The sequence below is a fragment of the Microtus oregoni genome, unplaced genomic scaffold, assembly GCF_018167655.1.
Source record: "Microtus oregoni isolate MIOR12 unplaced genomic scaffold, Mior012 000004F_ref0000308, whole genome shotgun sequence".
In the NCBI taxonomy this organism is placed as follows: domain Eukaryota; kingdom Metazoa; phylum Chordata; class Mammalia; order Rodentia; family Cricetidae; genus Microtus; species Microtus oregoni.
The window spans coordinates 37,287,823-37,313,803 of NW_024543063.1; the positions used below are offsets into that span (position 1 = coordinate 37,287,823).

The 25,981-nt window shown below is 45.7% G+C and overlaps 1 protein-coding gene across 1 annotated transcript in view; it reads left to right on the forward strand.

Annotated features, from left to right (window-relative positions):
• The window catches only part of Cdyl2 (chromodomain Y like 2), a 163,902-nt gene that overhangs the window by 124,406 nt on the left and 13,515 nt on the right, over window positions 1–25,981 (forward strand). The window contains exons 3-5 of the mRNA XM_041650060.1: window positions 14,014–14,231; window positions 19,181–19,353; window positions 25,356–25,566. Coding sequence (XP_041505994.1) covers window positions 14,014–14,231; window positions 19,181–19,353; window positions 25,356–25,566 — 602 coding nt within the window. The remainder of the gene's footprint in view (window positions 1–14,013; window positions 14,232–19,180; window positions 19,354–25,355; window positions 25,567–25,981) is intronic.

Sequence of the window (25,981 nt, forward strand, 5' to 3'; positions counted from 1 at the left end):
TATATCTCATCTGGCCAAGTCTCAGAAACAGCCTTCTCTCCAGACACACTGGATATATCTTAGTAGGAGTTAGTACTTAGGAACCAGCATGTCAAACTTAGGCATGTTCACTGTTATATTTTAATTTAATTTGCTTTAAGTCCTTGGAACTACCAGAGTTAGAAAGAACATGTAGTCTTTTTTAAAGGAAACTTTAAAAATTATGGTTCTGTTTGTTTTATATATGTGGATGCTTCGTCTGCATGTATGTATGTACCACATGCCCGCCTGGTACCCTCCAAGGTCAGAAGAGGACATCAGAGTATCTGAGACTGAAGTTATGGTGCTCTGCCATGTGGATTCTGGCCACTGAACCCAGGTCCTCTGCAAATACGAGTGCTCTTAAGCACTGAGCCATCTTTTCAGCCCTCGAGCACCTATTGTTTTAGAAGTTGTTTTATGTGGAATCCTCCAGTTCTGTTCTCACTTAGCTGTGTTCTTCCTTCTCTGCCCCCATTCTATAGTGGCCTGCCCCTGTTTCTATTCCTATACAACACCATATGCTGTCTTTTCTCAGCCTGGACTCTTCATTCAATAATTGTAAGGGGTGATCCATTCTGATTGCTGTGCAAAGCAAACCGTGAAGAATCAAAGAGGAACGGAAGGGGACAGAGTCAGAGTTGGGTTCAGACCCCATTTTTGTTTGGTCTGTCATTCTTCTTTCAAGCAGTAATGCTTATTTGAAATACCACACAGCTCCTTTTTTTATATTTCTATTTAGTTTGTTTGTATTATTATTGGTAGATTTTATTTTGTACCTTAATGTGCTTTAGCATGCATCCAGAAGTTGAACAAAAGGACTCAGCGCAGGGCCACTCCTTGCCACCTCCTTTTGCTGCCAGCTGTGCATGGGTAGCCAATTCTTTTGTTCTCTGGTGCATAACTCCTGCGTTTCATTTTACAGAAATAAGCAAATTCCTCAATATCTTTTTAGTTATGACTTTATTTTTGGGCTTTTCACACGGTATATACTAAAATATGATTACATCTACTCCTCTCTTTCTAACTCCCCTCATAGTTCCCCTATGTGCCCCTCCCAATTTCACATTTTCTTTTGTTTGATAACCTACTGGGTCATGTTAATGCTGCTCACATGTGCGCGGGTGTGGGGCCAACTGCCAGAGCATGGAAAACCTCCCCGTGGAAATACTCTCATGGAAGAGTGACTCCCCCTCCCCAGCCACCATCAACTGCCACTTACTCCCCAGTGAGGGAGGTGCCAGATTTACCTTTATTTTTCTTCATTCTTATACTAAAGTTAACTTTTGAGCCTTCGTTCAGCTGAGATTTTTTTTTTCAAAGAATCACTCTATATGTTTATACAGACGATAGTCTTGTTTCCTGTAGCTGCCGCATGGTATTCTTCATGTAGGTGTGCTTTAGCTTTTCCCACTATGGATGTCAGTCACAGAGATAGATAGATAGAGAGAGAGAGAGAGAGAGAGAGAGAGAGAGAGCTTCTCTTTCCCAGCTGTATGATATTATGATATTCCATCATGTGAATGCTCTTGACTTGAATTCACTAGCTCATGTGTCGTTTTGGTGGCTGCTGTTATTCCCAAGAATAAATGCTGTTGTAAAGAACAACCTTATACGTGTGTGATTTGTGCCATTGGAGGTACAGTGCCAAGTCAAGTTTCTAGAAGTAGAATTGAGAGTGGGTACCAAACCTGTTTTGTCAGAGGATGAAATTCCCTTTGATAATGATGATCCCTCCTTTATTTCCTCCCTATGACGAGAAAACCCATGCCCATCTTTGAGACAGATTATACTAGCCATGTGGTGAGCTTTCACCAAGCTAAGGGACACCAAGTGAATGATATTTCAATGCAGTTTTAATTTTCACTTTGCATTTTATGAATTTTAATTTGTCTTATTCTTCAGAGTGAAGGTGAAGTCCTCTTCTACTTAAAAGCTACCTAATGTAATATTTGTAGAGTGTGTGTCTTTTATTAATTTTGTTCCAGAGGCTGTTTTGTTTCCTTTATCCTCAGTGTTTCAAAGCTCTTTACAACTTGGAGGTATTAATCCTTTATCTGTGATGCACAAATATTTGACACTTGCTTTTTAATTAGCTCATTATTCTGCTTATTGCACTGTCCTTGTTTCTTCTGCTTTTGTGTGAAGTTTTCTAAATTATATTAAATGTGTGTTTTTTTTTCTGTATCTCTCACTAGGAGCCTTTGAAATACTACTCTCTTAAAATCCTTGTCAGATTGTCTCATGATAATGATTTTTATATTTGGCATTATTTATGTTTCCAGCCTGAACTCTTTGGAATTTTGGTGTGCTCACTCATTTGGGCAGGGAAGGTTGTATTTGAGTTTTCTTTGCTTTTTCTCTAACCCCCCCCCCACCTCTTCAATCATTTTGTATTTTCGCCCAACTATATACTTTGGACTATATATTTTGTATCATGGACCACAGTGAAAATTTCTTCCTTTAAATTGCTTTTGTATGTAGGAATGGAGGTGCACATGAATGTGTGTTCATGTACAAATGGAGGACAGAGGGCACCCTTGGGTGTCTTTCCTCAGGAGCTATTTACCTTATTTCCTGAGATAGGATCTCTTATTGGGGACCTGGAGCTTGCTGAGTAGCTAATGTGTGCTCCTGGGATTGAACTTAGGTTTTTGTGTTCATGGGAGAAGCAGGGCTTTGGTTATAGGAAGGAGAAAGATAACAAGCATGGTGTCCCACGGTTACTGCAAGGGACGAGCTTAGAAGCTTAGACTGTCCTAGGCACTTTGGTGTATGCTCCTTAATTTACAGTTGAGAACAACCCTCAAAAATATGTCCTGTACACTGATCTGGGGAATAGGAGCTGGGTGCTCCTATAGGATTACAGCCAATTAGCAGGCTGAGGGTTGATATGTCCCTGTCATCTAACGTCATAGCCCGGTGCTTCTGTGCATCCCAAGGCTCTTTCCCCGCCAGATGGTTGTCATCTCTTTGGAGGGCATTGTGGTGCCTCAGAGGAAGAGAGCCTTGCAAACAGTTCCTTGAGATGCAGAGCGGAAGACTAGAACGAAGAAGCAGCTTCCTGCTTCTTCTCCTGAGGTCGGGGGAGACTTGGAAAGAGTGATGCAGCCACAGTGATGTGTACCAGGTGCTTGCAGAGGTGCCTATGGTTTCTTGGTTCAACAGTGCTGTGTCTTCCCAAGTCGGCATCAGTCACGTGCACCCAACATCATGCTAGATTGGTCAGAGCTATTTCTCTCGAGCTCCCATAGGGAGGCATGGCCTTGGAGCCAGAGATGTCTGCCTCGTCTGTTGTCACATTTCCCGTTACCTTTTGGTCTGCACTCACTACAGGTATTAGTTATCACGTTAGCTTTTTATTGCCCTCATTGTAGCCCCAAAGCAGGAACTTGACTCCTCTAGTTTGGAACTCTCATCTCCTGCAATGGCTAGCCCATCCTCAGATTCAAAAGGGATGAGTGAAATAAAATGAGAGACAGCTGGCCCCAATCCTGCTTCCATTATGTAAAATCCATGTGGAACCTGACAGGTTACACACTTTTCCTTTATCTGGAAGATGGACCCCCTGTTCCCACTCCACAGAATTGTGAAGTGTGTTAGAACTGCTCAGAACAGGGCCGTGGGTTGCTGGGAAATAGGAGTGTGCCATCCCACCCATGATGTCCTGGAAGCGTGGGCACACTCCCATTGTCACTGTCTACCTTGTGTTTGGGTGAGAGCTGGAGCCCACTGGATGCAGCACCTGAAGCCTTGGTTACTAGACTGCATGATGAATGGACGAATGGGTATTTTCTTGCAGGAAGTTTCACCATCTCAGTTGTCAGGTATTCGGGGTTAACTCTGGAGAAACAGCTCCCTCGGCACCAGCCTTTTAATTAAATACTTGTGTATACTTTCTGAAGTTCATTAAGTGATCCTGCTGGGTGACGGGAGCTGCATCTTGATATCTGACAATGCCGGGTTGCTTCGAGTAATAGATAATTAGCAAACGAGGTGGCGTTACAGAAGCTGTGGGATGATATGGGCACTGTGCCAGGCAGTACTGATACCCACAGCATCCCCTGTGCCCACAGTCCACCTCTTGGGCTATGAAGAGCACTTCTGAGTACCTACTTTTGGCTTCCGGCTTGAGATTCCAAAAATTAAGGTTTTGCTGAAGGGTCTGAGCCATGTTGCTTCTCAAGCCTTTTGGCTGGAGTCAAATAGGAAGCCTGATATCCAGAGATGGACTTGGAGCTCTGGGTGCTAATGAACAAGTCTTGACTGCTTTAGGGATATGATCTGTACTACAGAGACAGGATGCTGAGCCTGCCTTGCTGTCCTCCTATAGAACTCAGTGGCAATATTGCCAGAAAGTTTTAGTGCTGAGTTGGACTGTGATGATTTATTATTTTGAATTGCATGTATGTCTATATGTGAGTATGTGCATGTATGAGTGCAGATGCTCATGGAGTCCAGAAGGGGGCACCAGATTCCCTGGAGATAGAGTTACTGGCAGTGGTGAGCTCCCTGTCACAGGTGCTGGCAACCAATTCCAGATCCTCTATAAGAGCAGTAAATGTTCTTAAACTGTTGATCCACCTCTCCACACTAATATAGACTCTTTAAAATAAGTTGCACCTGTGGCTTGGATGTGGCAGTTTGGATGAAAATGGTGCCCATGGACTCATAGGGTGTGGAATTATTGGAGCTGTGGCATTCTTGGAGGAATTGTGTCACAGGGGGTGGGCTTTGAGGTTTAAGAAGCTCAAGCCAGGCCCAATGCCATTCTTTCTTCCTGCTGTCTGATGATCTGGACGTAGAACTCTCAGTTACCTCTTCAGCTCAGTGTCTGTGTGTATGCCACCATGCTTCCCACCATAATGATATTGGACTAAACCTCTTAACTCTAAACCAGCCCCAATTAAATGTTTTTCCATTATAAGAGTTGCTGTGGTCATGATGTCTCTTCACAGCAATAGAAACCCTAACTAAGACAAAGGATAAAGATTTGGAATGTAATAAGGAATTATGCTGGTCTTACAAAGTGGCAGTAGTAGATTCTCTTCTAAGGTTCATGGCAGACTATTTTTTATAGGTTTTTATAGGTTTATAGGTTTTATAGGTTTTTTTAATTGTGTGTGTGTATATATGTGCATAGGTATGTACATGTGAGTGCAGTGCCCATGGAGGCCAGAAGAGGGTGTCATCCCATGTAACTGGAGTTACAGACTGTGGTGAGCCACCATGTGGGTGCTGGGAACTTAGACTTCTGTTTCTCTCAGCCACTGATCCACTTCTATAGTCCTGAGAAGGTTGGAGCATTTCCACTAAATATTTGGAATTTTTCATGGGAGGTGTATCAGTTCTGCTTTTGACTATTCCTTCTGTCATTTATTTACACCAATATCTATTCATAGAAGGTTGTTATTTTTTGCTATAACCCCAAACTATTTTTGTTCTTATTATTACAACTTTGGGCATGCAACTTTTGGTTAATATATTCTTCTAGACAAGCCCTGTCATTGTTGGGGCCATTTTATTTGAGCACTTTTTTGCATTCTGGCCCTGTAAACTTATCTTGCATAATTCTTGGTGCAGTGCTGGATGGTCTTGCTGCAGCCCCAGAGTTCTTGGAAATCAAGATTTGGGCTTCAGGGGTGCTCCTTGCTGTTAGGATGCCATTAATTCCTGCTTCCCTCAGTCACAGTAAACGAAACACACCAGCACACACATTTCCACTAACCTATGTCTGTAGACCTGTGCACAGACTCTTCTGTAGGCAGCATCCATGTTTGCTGGCAGTGCTTCCAAATCTGAGCTGTCAGCCTTGTATAACGCTAGCCTCTTGGCCTTGCTAGTCTATGAATTCCCTCTCCTGCCACTCCCACCTTCCACCCCATTACCAAGTCACTCCATTCCGGTTGTGTGTGTGTACACAGCAGATGCGTTGGGCCTTCTCTGGGGGTGGGTGTCAGCTGTTTCTGAGGGTAGGCAGCCTTCATGTTCTTCCTTCCTTCAGTTTTCAGGTTCCTCACGTTTCCGAGGTTGCCGGGGTCTCCTCCACCTTCAGGGAGGTGATTTCTTCCATATTTAACACCGTCAGATCCACTCTGACATTCTGTGTTTTATCTTGGGATCCTAGCACCTCTTACCTGATTTTGCATATTTAAGCCTGTCTGTGCTGTGAAGTTCTTTTGGTTTTACACAAGGCCTTAATGTCCCTTCTCCATTGCAGTCCCATACCGAGTCAGTTGAAAGCCAGTCTCTGCTTCACGTTTGCCACCTCCCTCCTATTCGGATCCCTTGGCAACCACTGATCTTTTACCATTGTTATCCCTTCCTCTTCTCTAGAATGTCATTTAATTGGAATCACCTAATACACCACTTGCTCACAGTGGCTTCTTTTGCTTAGTAACGTGTATTTAAAATCTACTCATGTAACTCGGGAGCTGGTTAGTTTCACGTGTAAGCTTGATTCAACCTAGAATTACCCATGAAGAAATCTTCAATTAGAGTATTGTTTAGCTCACGTTGGCCCATGTCTGTTGGGGCCTGTCTTGATCGTTAACTGATGGAAGAACACATAGCTCGCTGTGGGCAGCACCATCCCTGGGTTTGAAAGACAAGCAAACAAGGATCCTTGCGTTTATTCTCTTGCTGCTCTTGACCGTGGACATGAAGCTTTAAGTTCCTTCCTTAGTAATAGACTATAACCTGGAATTGTAAGCCAGCTAAACCCTTTCTTCTCTAAGTTGCTTAGTAAGGGATATTTGTCATAGCAACGGAAATGAAATGAGAACAGCAGCTACTTTACCTTTCTCACTGAATAATATTCCATCCTGTGGTTGTGCCATTTCGTTTATCCATCCACCCATGAAAGGACATGATGGTTGCTTCTGGGGGCGTTTGGCAAAAAACCATGGTATTTGTTCTTTTTGTATTATTTGCAGCTGTAAGATTTCCAGATAGACTTGGCTTATAAATACCTAGAGATAGCAAATCTTTACATGCTATGTTTAGCTTTTTAAGGAAAGACAATAGATGTGGGAGATGCTCTCCAGGGTCCTCTCCCTATTGAGAGCTCTTACTGGATGCTAAGGACTATTGGCAGGTGCTAGCTGCCAGGAGAGGGAGAATCCTCCTCCTCTCCTCTCTTCTCCCTTCCCCTCCCCTCTTCTGTCCTCTCCTCTCTTCCCCTTCCCTCTTCTCTTTCCTTTTTTTCCTCCCTCCCCATTTCTCTCTTTTGTATCATGATGGGATTTAGTAGTAGAAACCTGGGGAAGAGAGAAGGTATGGAAGCTCTTTCTGCTTTACCACACTGAAGCTACTCATCAAACCTATGAAAACAAACTGTAACAAAACAATCCCGTTACAGCAAAGTCGTTCCCTAGGTGGCTAAGTATTTAACAGGTCCAACTCAAGGCACTGGAAGACACCAAAAACAGTTAGGATTAGGAATGCTCTTACCAGATGTCTGTAGAGGCTCTAACATTTGTCCTGGTAGAGGTAGGAGGAAGGACTTCTGGAGTCTTGGTTTTTCTTTTTTAAGTCATTATAGAAAATGCAGAAAGTTTCTCTTTGCTTCTTCTCAATTGCCTTACATCAGGATAAAACCTTAACTTTGTCTCTGGTGACATACGGTTGGCAGCATATTGTGGTCTTCTGCAGTGTTCCTCCTGTGACAGTTAATTCTTTCATCATCTTATTATTCCTTTGAACACATTCAGGACATAGTTCATTATCTTCTATTTCTGAGCATGTTGAGAAAATACAGAGTGGTAACAGACAAGAGTGAAGTCATCCTCTAGGGGAAGTCAAGGACCCAAGTCTGACCTTTATGAAACTCCAGGCCAATCAGGCCTGTCATGTTTGCAGAGGTTAGTCTACTACCTTCTGGTACCAGAGGGCTATAGCAAAATGTGCTCCCTAGAAGTAGGAAGAGGACAACTATTCACAGGTCCAGGCTAAAGGGCTCTTGCAATAATTCTTCCCCAAGTGGTAACCAAAGTTGCCTGGGCTGAATTTACAACTTCAATATTAGTTTCCTCTCTCATCCACCTGTTACTAATTTCTCAAAGCTTCGGTCCCTGCCCAGACTCTTGCATTGCTTGGAACTTAGCTTCAGCCTGACCTCCTGTGATGTGTTATGAGTAGCATATAGCTGTCAAGAGTACACCTGTCTCTTGGGTCCCAAATACACCTCTATTTTCTTCTCATCTGCACTCAAGTTAAATTGTTGACACCAGCCCCACAGAGTGTTCCAGGATTCTATCTATCTATCTATCTATCTATCTATCTATCTATCTATCTATCCATCCATTTATTTTACATGTATTATCTGCGTTTTATTCCACAAAAGAGAATAAATTATTTGGATATTTTTAAAAACTTATTTTACATGCTAACCACAGTTTCCCCTCCTTCTTCTCCTTTTGTTCCTTCTCCCCACCTCCTTTCTTCCCTCCCCATCCACTCCTCAGAAAGGGGTAGGCCTCCCACGGGAGACAACAAAGCCTAGCATATCAAGTTGAGGCAGGACCAAGCTCCTCCCCCCTGCATCAAGGCTGAGCAAGGCATCCCATCATAGTGAATAGGTTCAACAAAGCAAGATCATGCTCCAGGGACAGAACCTGGTCCCACTGCTAGGGGCCCCACAAACAGACCAAGCTACACTGCTGTCACCCACATGCAGAGGGCCTAGGTCAGTCTGATGCAGGCTTCTTAGCTGTTGGTCTAGATTCCTTGAGTTCCCATGAGCTCGGGTCAGCTGTCTCTGTGGGTTTCCCCATTATGATCTTGACCCCCCTCCCCTTTGCATATAATCCCTCTTCTCTTTCTTCAACTGAACTCCCAGAGCTTGGCCCAGTGCTTGGCTGTGGATCTCTGCATCTGCTTCCATCAGTTACTGGATGAAGGTTCTATGATGACACTTAGGGAAGTCATCAATCTGATTACAAGAGAAGGCCAATTTAGGTACCCTCTCTACTATTGCTAGGAGTCTTAGCAGGGGTCATCCTTGTGAATTCCTGGGACATATCTTTGGCACCAGGTTTCTCCCTAACCCCACACAAACATGAGGGTTTGGGATGGTTGAGTTGGGGAAGGAGAGGGAGAGCAATGACAGAGATATCTTGATAGAAGGGGCCAGGCCACATTATTAATAAGAAGCAAGCTGGCCAGCAGGGATAGTTTGCTCTCTTAATGATTGGGTTTTTGGGAAGGTTTGATTAGCTTGCAGTTGGCAAGGAGTGGATTGGATATTTATTGAAGGAGTGTTTGAATCCATTAGATGTCTTGTGGTAGACTCCTCAATGCTTGGGACCAGTGATAAAATCACTTTTCCCTCATCCTATTCCTAGTAAAGGGAATTCTCAGTGTAGTGAGTGCAGTCTGCCATTTTTTAGGCTCACCCATGAGAACACAAAGGCAGCAGAGATGAGATTGTCTTCTCTTTCAACGGTGCGGCTATTGGTAGGTTTCCCATGCTCTAGTGGGTGAATGTACTTTCTGACAGGACTGAGTGGACTCAGTGGGCATTTAAAAGCCACTGGGGAGGAAAAAGTGGTAGGGAATATAGGTGAGCAATTAGAGGGGAGGGCATAGCGTGGGACCTATCAAAACACATTACACTCATGTATGAAATTCTGTTGGTCGTTTTTACTCTTTTTGCTTTTTTGGGGGGAGGTGCTACCCAGCTTCCAAATAAATTATACACTGAGACTTATTACTTATAAATGCCCAGCCTTAGCTTGGCTTGTTTCTTGCTAGCTTTTTAATTTAAATTGTCCCATCTATCTTTTGCCTCTGGGATTTTTCCTTTTCTTATTTCTGTATATTTTACTTTGCCTCTTACTCCTTGGCTTGCCAGTCCCTGATGTCCTCCTCTCTATTTCTTATTGCTTTTTCCTTCCTCTTTTCAGATTTCTCCTCCTATTTGTTCTCTCTGACTGAAAGCCCCACCTATCTTTTCTCCTGGCTAACTATTGGTCATTCAGCTTCTTATTAGACCAATCAGGTATTTTAGACAGGCAAAGTAACACAGCTTCACAGACTTAAACAAATGCAACACATCTTTGCACCATTAAACAAATGTTCCACAGTGTAAACAAATGCAAAACATCTTAAACTAATATTCCACAACAAAACTCTCAAACAATGAGAAAGCAAAAGTAACTTTAAAAGGGAGAGGAGACGAGACGGGGAATGTTACAGGGTTGTAGGAGGAGATGGAGGGTGGAATAATTGATGGATATGACCATATTTCATTGCATCTGTATATGGCATTCTCAAGAATAAAGATGTTTAAGGAAAATAAAGAGATTTATTTAGAGGAGAAAGAGACAACAAGCCCAAACCATTTACCATAGTGCTGTGCAGCTGTGTCTGTCTGTTGACAGAGCACAGCCGTGCATACTCTCTGTGTGTGCTGTCAACAGTGAGCATGGCCATGCACACTCTCTGCGTGTGTCTGTTGACAGGGATCACAGCTGTGCACACTCTCTGTGTGTGCTGTCAACAGTGAGCAAGGCCATACAATCTCAGTCTTCACCAGTGATGCCTCCATCTCATTGCTGTTGTATCTCTTGGATCCACCCTGTGTGCCCTGGCATCTCTTGGATTTTCCCTCTTAGGGAAAAGGCATGATTTAGCTCTTTAGATCTCCTGCCCACTTTTAAGTTGGGTTGTTTGTTTTCTTACTGCAGTTCTGTGTATTTTGAATGCAGAAATCTCTCTAATATATATTTGGCAAACTGTTTTCATGCTGAGTGTAGCTTGTCTCTCAATTCTCTCAATGATGCCCTCCAGGGAACAGAAATTTCTAATTTTTATAATGATCAGCTTGCCCATTTTTTTATATCAAGGAACCTGATTTTCTTGATGCCAAATATAGAAATTTATTGTCAATCCCAGTATCCCTAGAGCTTTGTCTGGTTGCCTTTTAGACATATTACCATTTTGTGTTTAGGTCTGTGATCCATTCTGAGAGAAATTGCATGTGTCTACATGCACGTCTCTGGGGTGGGGGAGCGGAGAGGGGGGAAAGAAAGAGAGGGAGAGTTTGTAAGATGTCCTAATTTGATTTCTCTTGCTGTGATAAACACCATGACTGAAAGGAACTTTGAGAAAAGAGGGTTTATATTTCATCTTATTGATAACAGCCTATCGTTGAGGGATTTTCAGGCAGGAAAGTGAAGTGGAAACTCCAGAGGACCACCACTTATTGGCTTCCCCAGCTCACTTTCTTATTCAGCCAAGTTCCATCTGCCTAAGGGTCGTACTGCCCACAGTGGATCGGGACTCCTACATCAGTCATCAATCATTTCAAGACTAAATGTCTCTTAGACCTGACCCCAGGCCAGTCTGTTCTGGGCAATTCTCCAGTGGAGATTCCCTCTTTCCCTGTAACTACAGCTGTGTATCAAGTGCACAGCTAGTCATGGCAGATGTGATGTCGCCAGGTTCATGTTTTCCTTCTGCCAATGGATTACTGTTTGTTTTGGTGGCACTTGTTGGAAAAGGAAGCCTTTTCCCCCACTGAACTGTCATGACACTGTATATGTGAGCATCTGCTTATAATTCTCTCTTGTGACCCTTGGTCTGTTTCTGTACATTGGATCACTGTGGCTTTTTCTTAAGGCTTTGATGTGAGAGAGAACCCACTCTTCTTATCTTGAAGCATGTTTTTGGCTGTTCTATATCTTTTCCCTTGCTAAGAACAAGTTCAGAGTTAGTTTGACACTGGGCACAAAATAGCTTGCTGGGATTTTGCCTGGGGTTACATTGAACTCATAGATCAATTGGGAAGAGTTGACCTCTTATGTATTTTAAACATAAATCTGATTCATGAACATGGCAGACTTCTTGAATTAGTTACTTTTTGTCCCTGAGATGAAATTCCATGACCAAAGCCAACTTACAGAAAGAAGAATTTATTTTGTCTCAAGGTTCCAGAGAGAGGAATTGGTAAGGAAGTCATGGCAACAGGCACTGGAGCAGGCCCAATAGATCACATGTCATCAATACAAGAGGCTGAGATAGCCAGCTCAAAGTGGTATGAGGCTATAAATCCTCCAAGCCCACCCTTAGTGGTGTGTGTCCTCCAGCAAGGCCCCATCTCCTAACAGTTCCACCTACCCAAACAGTGCTACCAACTGGGGACCAAGTGTTCAAACACATGAGCCTATAGAGGATATTTCTCCCTGAAGCCATGGTATTTCTCCATTTTAGTTAGAATTGCTTCAGCGTCTTTTGTCAGGGTTTTGTAGTTTCCTATCTACAGATCCCATACATATTTTTTATTAGAACTGCGTATGGTTCATATATAGGGTGCCGTTTTTTAAATGTCAAATTCTATTTGTTCATTACTGGTGTGTTGGACAGTAATTAGCAGGTGTATTAATTTTGTATTTTGAAGCCTTGCTGAATTTGCTCACTAGTTCTAAGAATGGTTGATTTCTTTGGCCTTCAGTTCCCCAGTGCTTTCTACACATACAGACTTGGCATCAGTAAATTTTCTTTTTTCTCTTCTCCCTCTCTCTTTTTTAATGATTTATTTATTTTTATTTTATGTGCATTGGCATTTTGCCTGCTTGTGTGTCTGTTTGAGGGTGGTGGAGCCCATGGAACTGGAGCTCCAGACAGGTGTGAACTGCCATGTGGTTGCTGGGAAATGAGCCTAAGTCCCCTGGAAGAGCAGTCAGTGCTTTTAACTACTGAGCCATCTCTCTAGCCCCTCTCTTCCCTCTCAGTGTCTATAACTTTTATTGTCTTTTCTTTTCTTGACTTGTCTTGCTTTTCCTTTTCTTTCCTTTTCTTTTCTTCTCTCCATACACTAGTTAGGTCTTCTAGGATGTGGATGACCAGGAGAAAGAGTGCCCTTTAGTGACTTTGGGTGTTTAGGGAGAAATCCAGTTTTTCCCAATTGAAGATGATGTAAGTGGTAGATGTTTTGTTGATATCCCTGTCAAGGGGGACATGCAGCTCTCTGTGAGATTTTGTCAGATGGTTTTAATGTGTTGATGACTGTAATGTTTCGTTGTTACACTTCCTGTGTGGTTGACTATACCAACTGATTTTCAGATACTGAACCAGCTCCCCTCACCTGTTCACAGCATAGAATTCTCGCTGTATTGCATGAAGTAATTAACTCATATTTCATCAGAGCCTTTAGTTTTTCAGACAGGGTCCCACTATGTAGTCCTAGCTGGTCTTGAACTCACAGATACTGTCCCTGCCTCCCAAGTCCTGGGATTAAAGGCATGTGCCACCATGCCTGACCCTTGTCAAAGACTTTTGTATCCACATTAATGGAATATGGCCAGAGTTGTAAACCCTTTCTTCCCCAAGTTGCTTTGGTCATGGTGTCTTTATTAAAGCAATAGAAAGCAAATTAAAGCAATTTCTTTTTAGTGAAGGCAGTCTGTGGTCATTTATGAACACTAATATAGAAGACACAAACATGGGGGAGGAGAGGTAGAAACATGAGGTCTCTGCCTGTTTGGGGCCTCATGATCAGAAGTTAAGCACTGGGCACTCAGATCCCTACTTCTAACTTCCACATTGAATGGGACAATGTACCTGTAGTGTTGGAGCATTGTGCTTAGCACGTGGTGCCGGTGGTTACTGGCTGGATCCAGGCCAGTGGCTAGTACTGCTTTTACTAAGGGTTCTCTGTCAGTCACGTGTGTCCACCAGTGGACAGGACTGCCCTCTCTAGGGGTCAGAAGGTTCTTGGTTGTCAAGAATCCTAATATAAGCAGACTGCTCACTGACAGATGTGCTCCGCGCTGGGATCAGGCCCTCAAACCAGTCCTTTGCAAAAAGTCCCCAGATTATCTTCTGAATTTGAAGATACATCATTTATGTCCTGGACTTTCCCCCTCCACAGCAGAGCAGAGGGGGGCCTGGGAACCCTGGACTTTTCCCCTGGAAATCCAGACTTTCTCCAGTTGACCTGTGTGGCTGCATAATGCAGGCCAGTTTCTCACGTCGCTTTTCTGATTTTGAAAGGCCCTGCTCTGACCAACGGAGGTCTGAACCTGCACAGCCCCGTGAAGAGGAAGCTGGAGACAGAGAAGGATTACGTCTTTGACAAGAGGCTCAGGTACAGCGTCCGCCAGAATGAAAGCAACTGTCGGTTTCGTGACATCGTGGTGCGGAAGGAAGAGGGCTTCACGCACATTCTGCTGTCCAGCCAGACTTCAGATAACAATGCCCTGACACCTGAGGTAAGAACTTTGGGGAGATGGGTGATTTCAGACCTCCTCCTCGGCCTTGGAACACCCTGCCCTTGCTTGTCCATAATGTCTATAGAAGCATGGGGAGTTAGCAAGACGTCTGGCAGTGGGCACTCTCTAGGGTAGCAGTTCTCAACCTTCCTATGCTGTGACCCTGTAATACAGTTCCTCATGCTCTGCTGACCCCCAGCCATAAGATTGTTTTCTTTTTATTTCTTTTTTTGGATTTTCGAGACAGGGTTTCTCCGTAGCTTTTTGGTTCCTGTCCTGGAACTAGCTCTTTTAGACCAGGCTGGCCTCGAACTCACAGAGATCGGCCTGCCTCTGCCTCCCGAGTGCTGGGATGAAAGGCGTGCGCCACCACCGCCCGGCAAGATTATTTTCATTACTATTTCATAATTTTACTACTGTTATGAATCATAATAAACCTGTGTTTTCAGATGGTCTTGGATGACCCCTGTGAAAAAGTCATTCATTCCCCCAAAGGGGTCTTGACGCACAGGTTGAGAGCCGCCACTCTAGAGGAACTGCTCTTCCAGGCTGGCATTGATAGGATGGCCTGTATCCTCTGGTACATCTGACACCCTCTGGAATGCCCATGAAGTGGTGGAGGGGTGCCATGCCCTTGAACTTGTGACCGCATGTTTTATATGATTTACATAGCCAATGGCTCTTCTATGGAGTTGTGGGTGTTACAGCTCAGAATGATTGACAGACTGTGAGAGTAGAGCTGGCAGGTGCCTTTGGGGTTTGTGAGGCTGATAGTGTTGCCCCTCCTCTAAGCATGGAGTTTTGCAGAGGGGAGGGCAGCCTCACTTACCATTAGCAGAAGCATCCAGGGGTTCTCTGTAGGTAGGATCTAGAGATGTGTATGTGGGCTCTCTGGTGGGCAACTCCTCACATGCGCATATACCTGGAACCCATGTTGTTTTAAGCTCTTCATGCCACATCCACACAAGACCAGTTCTTCCTGCATTTTTTTCCCTACTCTACTATATTTTAAAAGCTTTTAAAAGGTGCATCATTTTCCTTCCATAAATGGAATCATTGTGCCACCTCTCAGTTCATTCTGCCTCATTGGGACAGCTTTGTGTGGTAATGGGTGCCCACTCATCCTGGATGCTACACTGTGTTCCACTAATCTGAGGTACCCGTGGGCCCTACCTAGCCTTGGCTTATGATGATGGGCATCAGTTAGTCCACTGATTTCAGTGGTTGGACAAGTCAGGCAAGCTCACACATGGGTTATAGGAGTCCCTAAAGAAAGATCCCATTGGATCCAAGAGGAGGTGCTGGAGGAGGAATGTTTTGGATTTGGGAGTCTAGCAACCTGCGTTCCAACCCGCCCCCACTTCTGTTGCCTTTTCTCTTACCAGGGGAAATTACTCTGCCTGTGCACCCCCTGTTTCTAGAAAAGGCATCACGTCTTCCTTGTGAGATTACAGACAACACCATAGGTGCCCAGGAGTGTCTGGTGCCCAGGCTGGCCTATATAGGCTCTTGCTGTTACTAAGAAGAAGCTGAGGCTGCTTAGGGTCACCAGCCAGTCCATCTTGCTTGTTAGTGAACAGCCTGGAAGGAACCCTTTCATGGTGGCCATTGAATTTCTTCTCTTAGCTCTACGTGTGGCATTGGGTGAGTTGACAATACAAGGGAAAAATCCACTCCTGACCAGATGCGTTGACTCAGTTCCGAGATCAGAAAGATGATGTTTGTCTTCTTGTTAGCACCAGAATGGGAACAAGGCCCTCTGGAACATTCAAAGCTTGTCCACTTTCCTTCTCAGTGAGGGGCTGGTGCCTGCCTCCAGCCTTTGGTTCTTCCAGTGCTCATGGCCCCAACCAGCACCACCACCAGCAGCCACAGCATTTGAAGCTTAGCTTCCTTCCTGTTGTCCTGACTAAATACTTAAACCCAAAACAATTTAGTGGAAGAAAAGGGGATATTTCATCTTACACTTCTGGGTCTGTCATTGAGAGAACTCAGGGCTGGAGCTCAAGGCAGGAGCCTGAAAGCGGAAACCACGGAAGATGTTGCTTTTTGGCCTGCTCGTCTTGCTCTCTGGCTCACATCTGGCTGGCTTTCTTATATGGCCCAGAACCACTCACCTTAGGAATGATGCTGCCCACAGTGTGCTGTGCCCTCCCACATCATGACAGTTCCCCTGCCAATCATGCCCACAGCTGATTTACACCATTCATCTACTGAGCCTTCTCCTCTCAGATGACTCTATGCTGGGTCAAGTTGGCAACCGATGCTAACAGGGACAACACACAGGAACAGGCCAGCCACACAGGTGTGTCTCCCACACCCTGTTGTCACATCTGGCCATTCGGACTTCCTCCAAAGCTTGTCTCTTTTCTCTCTGTCTGATATGCATCTGTTTCACTCACACTGAGTTTCTTCTAGTTTATCTGTGTTTTTCTTTCTGAATACACTTTTCCTCTGCTTGAGGTCCATGCCTTTGTCGTCATGTTCTTTGAGAGTCTTAGAATGATAAACTCCCTTGTGCTGAAAAGACCCGGGTTTCAGCTTTGCCTTTGAATGGCCAGTTATATTGGTGAAGAATTTGATCTATAGATGTTTCTCTCAGCACGTTGAACACTAGATCCCATTACCTTCCACTAGTGCTTGCTAGTCTTCTTTAGAACTATCCTCTGGTCAAGGGTTCATTTTTGAGGTAAGCTTTCCTTTGCCTCTGTATACTTAAAGATTTACCTTTGCTTTGCATTGGCCTTTTGTGTTGTCTTGAATTCAGGCATGTATTAAATAGACTTAAAGCATTTCCCCCAAGATGCTCTGGTCCTGATCCCAGAACCTAAGATGATGCTAACTTACATGCCTGGACATTAAGGTTTCTGGAGGAATGAAGGCTGCTCCTCAGCTGACTTTGAGAGGAAGGGATTATTTTGGAAAGAAAGGTCTCCATGGTCTTGGCATCGTCACAGGGTCTAAGGTGCAGAGGAGGAAGAGAGAAGAGTCCACGTCAGAGAGAGGCAGAGGGAGCAGAGAGTAGACCTGTCTGGCCATCACTGCCTTGGAAGGTAGAGAGTGGGGCCAGGAGCTAGGGAATGTGCAGGAAGCGTGTTCTCCCTCACGGTGTCCAGGTTGGAATACAGTTCACTACATACATTCTCAGACTCTGCCCATTCTCTGTGACATCTGAAAATGGCTCCTTCAGCACCTCTTGGCTTGCAATTACTGTTACCCTCTTAGTGTGTTTTCTGTCTATTTCTCTGATCTGGGAACAGGGAAACTTCTCCAGATCTTCCAGTTTGCTTATTCTCCCTCCAGCTCTGTTTAGTCTGTTAATCTAGGCAGCAATCATGACTTTGCTGTCCGTGTGATACGTTCTCTTCCCCTAAGCCCTTTCATTTAATTCTCTCTGAGTCTTCATTGTTTCTCTGCCCCTTTCCCCCTCCTTGGCTATTTTAGACATATTTTAAACTGTTCTAGTCTCTTAGAGTAGTATTACTTAACATTGCTGTGTCCCTCCCATCTGTGTGTCTGTTCATATTTCTCAAATGCTTTGTGTCTTTTTGTTGGGAGCTCATCTGCAGCGCAGATTATTTCCCTGTGATGTGGTCCTGTGGCTTAGGTGTCAGTCTCTCTCAAAAGCACTGCTGTGTTCATTTTTATGAGATGCTCCAGAAATGCTGCCAGCTTGTATCCAGTTTCCATATCAATCAGTTCATCAATTTTTAAAAGATAGTGCTTTTTATTTTCATACACACACGCACACAGTGCGCACGTGTCTAGGTGTGGTTTCGTGCACATGATTGTAGTATCCTCCAGTATACCCCTGGAGCTTGGTGTTACGCAGTCAGGAGCCTCCTGATGTGGCCTCAGGAACCCAACTGGGGCACTCTGCAAGAACAATGCTTGCTCTTAACTGCCAAGCCCTCTCCACAGTCCCTCCTCTTTTAATTTGAAGATTTCTCTTTCATGTGGTATTACACCTCAGAACTTTGTGTTGGGGTTTTAAGTTCTCATGGGAGATTTTACCTACAGAAGTAGTTCAAGCTGCTCGTTCTGACTAGGATGTGGAGGACGTGTGGTGGAGAGACCGAAGGAAGGGCTCGACTAGTTAGTTTTAGATTACAATGCAGGTTTCCTGACCAGGAAGTCATCCTGAATGCCCGGGTTCCCAAGAGAAATTGTGTAGGCAGCGTGGACATGATTCATGACAGGGCTATAAGGGGCATGAGTCAGTGGGGAAGCCACAGGTGTGACAGTGACCAACGGTCATGTCATGGCTCTATTTTGAATGTCTATACCAGGCACTGTGGTAGCCTCAAGAATACAGCGGGGGGCTAAGAAAGACAGCATTCTGGTCATTGTTCAAACCATGGTCTAACTGGGGCAACAAGTGCAGTTTCCCCTGTGGTGCATGAAGGGGAGAACAAGATGCTCTTAATTCCGAATTTACTCTCCCTGCCAGGATGTGACCTCCCAGGCACCCTGCACTGGAAAGAATTCTAGACATTAAGACCAGCAAATCCCCAATCTTGTGGGTAATACATGACAGACCATGAGCTTGGCCATGTTGCAAATATTAAAACTTGCTAAGCATGGCCACCTCTAACCCCTTGTGCAAGGGTCTAGGGAGATTGAACAAGAGAAGAAAATGTAACTGAAGCATCTAAAGGCTAAACTCACCAAAGCTGTACAGAGGACAATTTCCCCACACTTTGTAAGGGCTTCAGCCAGCAAACCCTAGAAGTGGTCTGCAGAGGTTCACAGGGACTGACCAAGTCCATGCCAGGCTACCAGGTCTGGACCAGTGACCCCTAACCTCTGAGTTGATCCTTCTGCTTACACTGTGCGTGGTGCCGGAAAGCTTTGGTTTGGTTGAGTTTCTTTCCTGGGTCTGGCCTGTGCTTTTGTTCAGCAGAGGCTCTCGGGTATTCAGAGTTCTGCACACTCGCTTCTGTCCACAGATCATGAAGGAGGTCCGGCGAGCGCTGTGCAATGCGGCCACAGACGACAGCAAGCTGCTGCTGCTCAGTGCAGTGGGCAGCGTGTTCTGCAGCGGCCTGGACTATTCCTACCTGATCGGCCGGCTGTCCAGTGACCGGAGGAAGGAGAGCACTCGCATCGCAGAAGCCATCAGGTGAGCTCAGCTTCTCTTTGGGATCCTGCCAGCGATGACCAGATTTAGCAAATGGAAGACGAGCTGTTCAGTTAAACTTAAATTTCAGACAATGTGGGATTTTAATTTTAGTGTAAGTACATCCTTGACAACATTTAGGACACCAGGCCATGCCTGTATCTTACAGTTATTTTTGATTTATCTGAAATTTGATTCTTTTTCAATGCCAGGGATCAAACTCAGGGCCTTGTACATGCTGGACACATGCTCTGTCATTCAGTTTAATTTCTGTCTTTGAGCTGTGGACCTATGCTGGGCAGCCTGCGTTTTGTCCATGGCCCCAATGGCATGCTTTGCCCTCTGGGCTGCATTCTACTTCCTACCCCCAAACCCTTTTTTTTTGTTTAAGAAAAACACACTTTTATTTTCTCATTAAGGCCTGCGTTGGCCATGCTATGAAGCATTCTGCTCCTGCTTTTGTTCTGCTGTTGGGGTTTTTTGGTTGTGTCGGCATTCCTCTGTCCTCGACCTGATGTGAATCAAGTATAGGAAGAGGGTGGAGCACTTAGGGCTGTCGAACATTGGTAGATATTGTGGGTAGGGCTGTTGTGCGTTGTGTGGGTGGGAATATTGCCCCCTCTCAAAGTCTGTGGGCGTCTCAATGGTGACCCACAGGGGCAACTATTAGTAACCTTTTCAGGATGCAGGATAATTATCTCCCCATTTATTTAGATGCTGTTCATTTTCTGTGTGTGCACATGTATATATGTTTGGGTGCATGTGTGTGCATGTGGAGACCAGGGGTCAACCTCAGATGTTATTCCTCAGGCAATGTCCTCTTGTTGTTTACAACAGGCTTGCTCACTGGCCTGGTACTTGCCAAGTAGGATAAGCGGGCTGGCCAGCGAGTCCCAGGCTGCTTGTCGGTATCTCCCCAGCTGGATGCCATCAAGCAATACATTAACCCATGGGGTCTGAGCATCAAGTTTGGGTCTTCATGCTTGCAAAGATAGCACTTTCCCTCCTGAGCTGTCTGCCTAGCCCATCACAATTATTTATAACAAAAGCAAATGAATGAGCCCTCCAGCCAGGTCACTCTGCTGCTTAACAGCTGTCACTTAGTGAGTCACTCCAGGAAAGACCTTCATGCTGGTGTGCCTTGCTCAGGGAAACAGAGAGGAGCCACAGCCTTAAGACCAGGAACATCTGCTCCATGTCGGGCCTTGGATCTCAGGCTGCACACTGGAGAGTCTTCAGGGCCTCCAGTCTCACTGACCTGTGGTTGAAACACAGCAGAGGATTCCCATATCCTCACCAGGGATTTGGGAAGATGCGGGCTGTAGCATGAAGATGCTTCCTTGTGTGGATTCCAGGTCCAATTTTGAGTGAAGTGTTGCTCAGGAATGCCTGTGTGCTTCCGCATGCAGAATCCTCCCTAGGAAGGGACTGTGAAGTCCGGACCCAGTTCCTGAAGAGGAACTGTGGTGTTGATGTCACTCCCCGTTTCCAAGGTGCAATTGAGCCCTGGCCATGGCCTGGCAGTTTGTGTTCTGCTTGATCTTGGCTGCATCTTCTTACTGCTGGCTTTGCATGAGTTGAAGGATCAGCAAAGTCACTAGAGTGATTCCCTCTTCATAGACGGGGCCACCAGAGTACACCCCAGGGACCAAAGAGCCTTGCTCACGGTCTGCACCTGGTTTATTAATCTCGGTGGAGGTGCTTGTGGGATTTCCAGCCCAGGGAAATCTTTAAGATATGACTCAGGCTCCCATTCATGCAGGCAAAGCTAATTAGCACTTAACCCTCTTGTCCCCCCCCCACACACACACACAAATACAGGAACTTCCTAATCTATTCAGCCTCTGAAGGTAAATTAATTTGGAAACAGAGTCTTAATGTAATGGAGTTCAGAGTCCTGAGATCCTAGATTCGAATGGGCTCTAAATATCATGAGCGCTGCCCTTGAGATTGAGAAGGGCGATGGTGTGCAGCTTAGGCATGAAAATAGAGAAAAGAGATGTGACGTCAAGACAAGAAACCGGAGTGAGGCAGAGCACCCAAGAAAGCTGACAGAATCAACAGGTGGACGAGGTCTGGCTCCTGCCTCAGGGCTCCAGAGGGGACCAACACGTGGACTTTGGATTTCTTGTCTCCAGGATACTACAGAATACATTTCTGTTGTCTTGAGCCATGGTTTGTGGTCACTATCCTAGCAGTACTCAGAATTACCCATCTTCCTGGATTCTCTTCTCAGGCTCGGTCCATCCCATCCCTCATCATAGCATCCTTAGAGCCATCTCTCTGAACAGGTGATTAGCAATGTCTGCTGGGTGAGGACTGTGAACCGTTGCCTCCGACAGCTTCTAGTAAGGTATTGCTCAGTTTTAGGCTTAGTGGAATGAAGTCTGGCCAGGTCACTAGACTAAAGGACTTGTATCTGAGTCACCATGGGAGGGGACCTGAACAGGGAATCCCTATGTCATGGTATATTCTTACAGGTTTTCACGACTCACCTCTTGATGAGAGTAGCAGTTCTCTGGCCTGGCCCTGTCTTTATGGTTTAGCTCTTTTAAAGCTGAGGGTCAAGAACATTTCTGCTCATCATCTGCCTATCCCCGTGACCTGCTGGGGTCATAAGAATGACAGTCCATTCTCTCTAGAGTCTTGAAGACCAAGTCAAGAGAGAGATTTTAGGGTCAGATTGAGATGTAAACATTGGCCGTAACGAAGCTGGAGCAGAAATGTGGCCAGAATCTGGGCCTTTCACTCACTTTCCTGGCTGAGCAAGCTAAAGAACCCCAGTGATGAAAGGGTCAGAGCCACCTCTGGAGACATGCAGACTGTGGAGTTCAGATGTGTACCTTGTCAGGGGGATGGTGCGCACAAACAGAACAGAGGGACTTCTTTAAGAGGCCATGGAGGGAGCAGAATTTGCTAATTTATGGTCTGGAAGAGGCAGACCTAGGAGAAAGAAAGGAGGTATCCTTTGCATCCCTGATTCTCAGGCCATGATTCTCAGCGTGGAGAGAAAGGAGGGAGGGAGCATTTCCAAAGCTCAGATGCTACTCAAGAAGGCCTGAGAACTCTTCTGTAGTAGGGTTGCATCTCCAAGGTCACTCATGGTTTCTTCACGTGGCCAGGGCAGAGAATACCTAACTTGGGTCAACCAGGAAGTTTCTCCCTGGTGTGGACTGATAAACCCAGAGAAAACTTTATTATTATTCACGAGAGACGAGGTGGTTGGAAAAGAGTGGGGCAAGGGATCAAGATGTCAGAAGGAGGGTAGGCCGTGGCACAGACGACATACTACACAGACATGTGTGTCCTTGGGGCAAAGAGAGACCAGGGCCAATCATCACACCTGGAGGACACTCCCGCTTCCTCAACTTTGGATTGTTCCCTTGCAACCCATGTTTCACATGCATGACCAGGCAGCAATGCACTGTTCATAGAGTCTTCTGTGGTCTTCCAGAGAGGGTACCTGAGCAAACTGCACTGTTGGGTGTTTGCTTCATTCAGGAGCCCCATCTCTACTCCTGTGGATTCCCCAGGTGCGTTAATAAATCCATGAGCACACCCATCTCTTGTGAAAGTACCCTTTTCATAATCCACCAGGGATGAGCTAGCCTTTGGACCTAGAGCCATCCCTGATCTCCATGTTTCCTCCAGGCATCCCTGGCCATGGTTTCCTAGGGGACCACCTAGTCTAAGCAATACTCCCACACCCTCCTCTACTTTTGTAAAGAAGACACACGCATGTAGGGATGGCGATCCATTTCCTTCATGCAGATGTCAGATGAGGGGGCTAGCAGATGTGGCAAGAGCTCAGAGTGTTCATCAGCCTGCATCAGGACCACCCTGAAGGGACAGGCAGCCTCACCTGTGCTGTATGCAGGAGACACAATGACACATGCACCATAGTGTCTGGGAAGGGTCACACCTCCCTCTGCATTGGCTAGCAGTGCAGCCTCAGAGACACGGCTCCTCTCACTAAGCCTATAGATTTATCTAGAAAATGGGAGTCATCTGCATTCCAGTTCTAGCCTCTCTGATGGGTTGTTAGAATGGAAGATGCTCATATACAACCCACGTGGGGTACTCATGGGACACATCAAGTGCTTAGAATAGCTGTTAACAGTTGCTACCTTTGTGGGATAGAGAGGTAGCTCAGTCGGTAAAGTGTTTGCCATACACTCAGAACCCATATTTTAAAAAAAGCATGGTGTGATGATGTGTGTGTACTTGGGTCAGGGTGGGGCAGAGACTGGTAGATCCCTAGAGCTTGCTGGCCAGCTAACCTAGCCTACTTGATGAATTCTGGGCCAGTATGACCGTAGAGTACACTACTAGAGATCCCTCTGTGACCTTAGGACAGTTGCCATGTGTGTCTCTGGTGCTCACAGACCCTGGAATGCCTGACATGGCTCTGGCTGTCCTGACTCTGGTTAAAGGGAAGGGGAAGCTGGGTCTCAAGGGAAATGGCAGTTGCTCCAGGTGAAACAAAGACATCCCCGGTGGTAGCATTTTGCTTGAGTCTCTTCTGGGCGAGTAGAATGGACCACAGACCACCATGAATCCGATGAGAGCTATATGCAGAAACACAGGCCTGATCGTAGCAGTCTGATCCATTATTCCTCACGTGCTGGGCATGTGCTATAATTCTCATTTAACTCTATGGTTACCTAGCATTGGTCTTCCCATTTTATAGAGTAGAAAGTCTGCTAGTGACAAACAGAGTTGAGATTTGACCTCAAAATGGTCTCCTTTGATCCTGTATGCCACATCGGGCAACTTTTGCCTGGTCAGGCTCTAGGCACAGGGCTTTGGCTGAGCACAGGGATATGCAAAGGGCCAGAGTCAGTCTCAGGGTATTGGGCACTGAAGAAAATAGAGAGCGGCCCTCTGAGCCCAGCCCTGCCACTAAAGGGCGATCAGATATCTGATCGGCAGGTCTGTAATGCAATATCCTGTTTGCTGTTCGGCGTCTGCATCTGTGGGGCCCCCGAAGTAGAGATCTTATACCTGAGGTGAGAGGAAAAGGATGGGAGGGTCCCACATGGTGCATTTATATAAGGGGAAAGAAACTAGAGCAGCTGGTGAAGCGTGTGCTTCAAACCCATCACTTTTTCCAGGGTTCCTCCTAGCCTTGCACAGAGCAGAAGTCTCTGGGTGCTGAAATGGAACCTGGAAGGGGTGAAAGTTTCAGTAGCTTCCCGAATTGTCGTCATGTGAGATATAACAGCATCAGCAATGCCTACCCAAGGCCCACAACATGGAGGCTCACTTAATAGTCACAGACTCCTTATAGCTGAGAGCATCTAACAGATGTATGGCTGTGTATCAGGAGGACTGTGCTGATGTCCTCAGTATCTTCAGATAAGCACCATAGAGCCAACCTTGATGACTCTGGTATCCCTGCAGGTAATTCAGAGCTAGACCATCCCAGGATTGAAAAAAATCATAGGTGTCCCTAGGCCCCACCCACATCCATGCTCTGAAGCTTGAATCCCATCTTCAGCATCACTCAAAGTGATCATCCAGCTAAAGCCAGAATTCCTCTAGTGAAGGAATTCCCCACCAGTCATCACGTCTTGGTCAGTGATGTTAGAACATTTGCTCTCCCTGGAGATGGACTTGCCCTTGAGGGGTACTTCTGAAGGACACCTCCCCTTTGGCTCTTGTTTAGAACTGCAATTTAGCTTATCTTTAAGTATACAACCTTGTCAGTATTTAGGATGCCTTTAGAATTTACTGCCCAGGCCGTGGTTTTTGAGAGTAGACGGGAGGTGAAGAGAACTGAGAGCTTATCAGGCACAGCTAGGCCACCAGGGTGCTTAGCCACGCCATTCCTCCCTCCTGAAAATCTGACAGTCCCATGGGTCTGCATGTAGGCTGTGTGGCCTCTGGCTGGCCTTCGCTTGCTTCTTAGGACCAGGAATTGTGTCACAGCACTTGAGAGAGTCAGAGGTATCCCTAAGCCAGCAAATGCAAGCCATGAGTTACAGAGGCTCTTCTTTTTCCAGAGACTTCGTGAAAGCCTTTATCCAGTTTAAGAAGCCCATCGTGGTAGCCATCAATGGGCCGGCATTGGGCCTGGGAGCATCCATTCTACCCCTCTGTGACATCGTATGGGCCAGTGAGAAGGCCTGGTTTCAGACACCATATGCTACTATCCGCCTCACACCTGCTGGGTGTTCCTCCTACACATTCCCCCAGATCCTGGGTGTGGCACTGGTAAGCCTCCTGTTTCCTACGTAAATCCTCAAATCTGGGATGCTTGGGCCTGGGTCCTACTAGGACCCTTTTACTGGGGTTAGAATATGGCAGTGTCCTAGGGGTGAAAGTCTGGTATCCGTTAGGCCTGAGGAACCTGCTCTGGCACCCTTTGCTGTCCCGGAATTGCTGTGACTGAAGCCAGGCTGATCTCATGCCAGACCAACAGGTCTTCAAGCTATTGGAGTCTGATGGATAGCTGAGCCGCGATGACGATGATGATGTCATCTACTGTGTGCCCAGCACCATGCACAGCGTCCCTTTTCTTCCTACTAGACTCTGGTGAAGCTGTGTCTTTGGGGGAGCTGAGTGCTGTAGCAAACAGTCGCAATTCTCAGAGTCTGAGCAACAGCTGCCCCCTCTCTATCTAGAACAG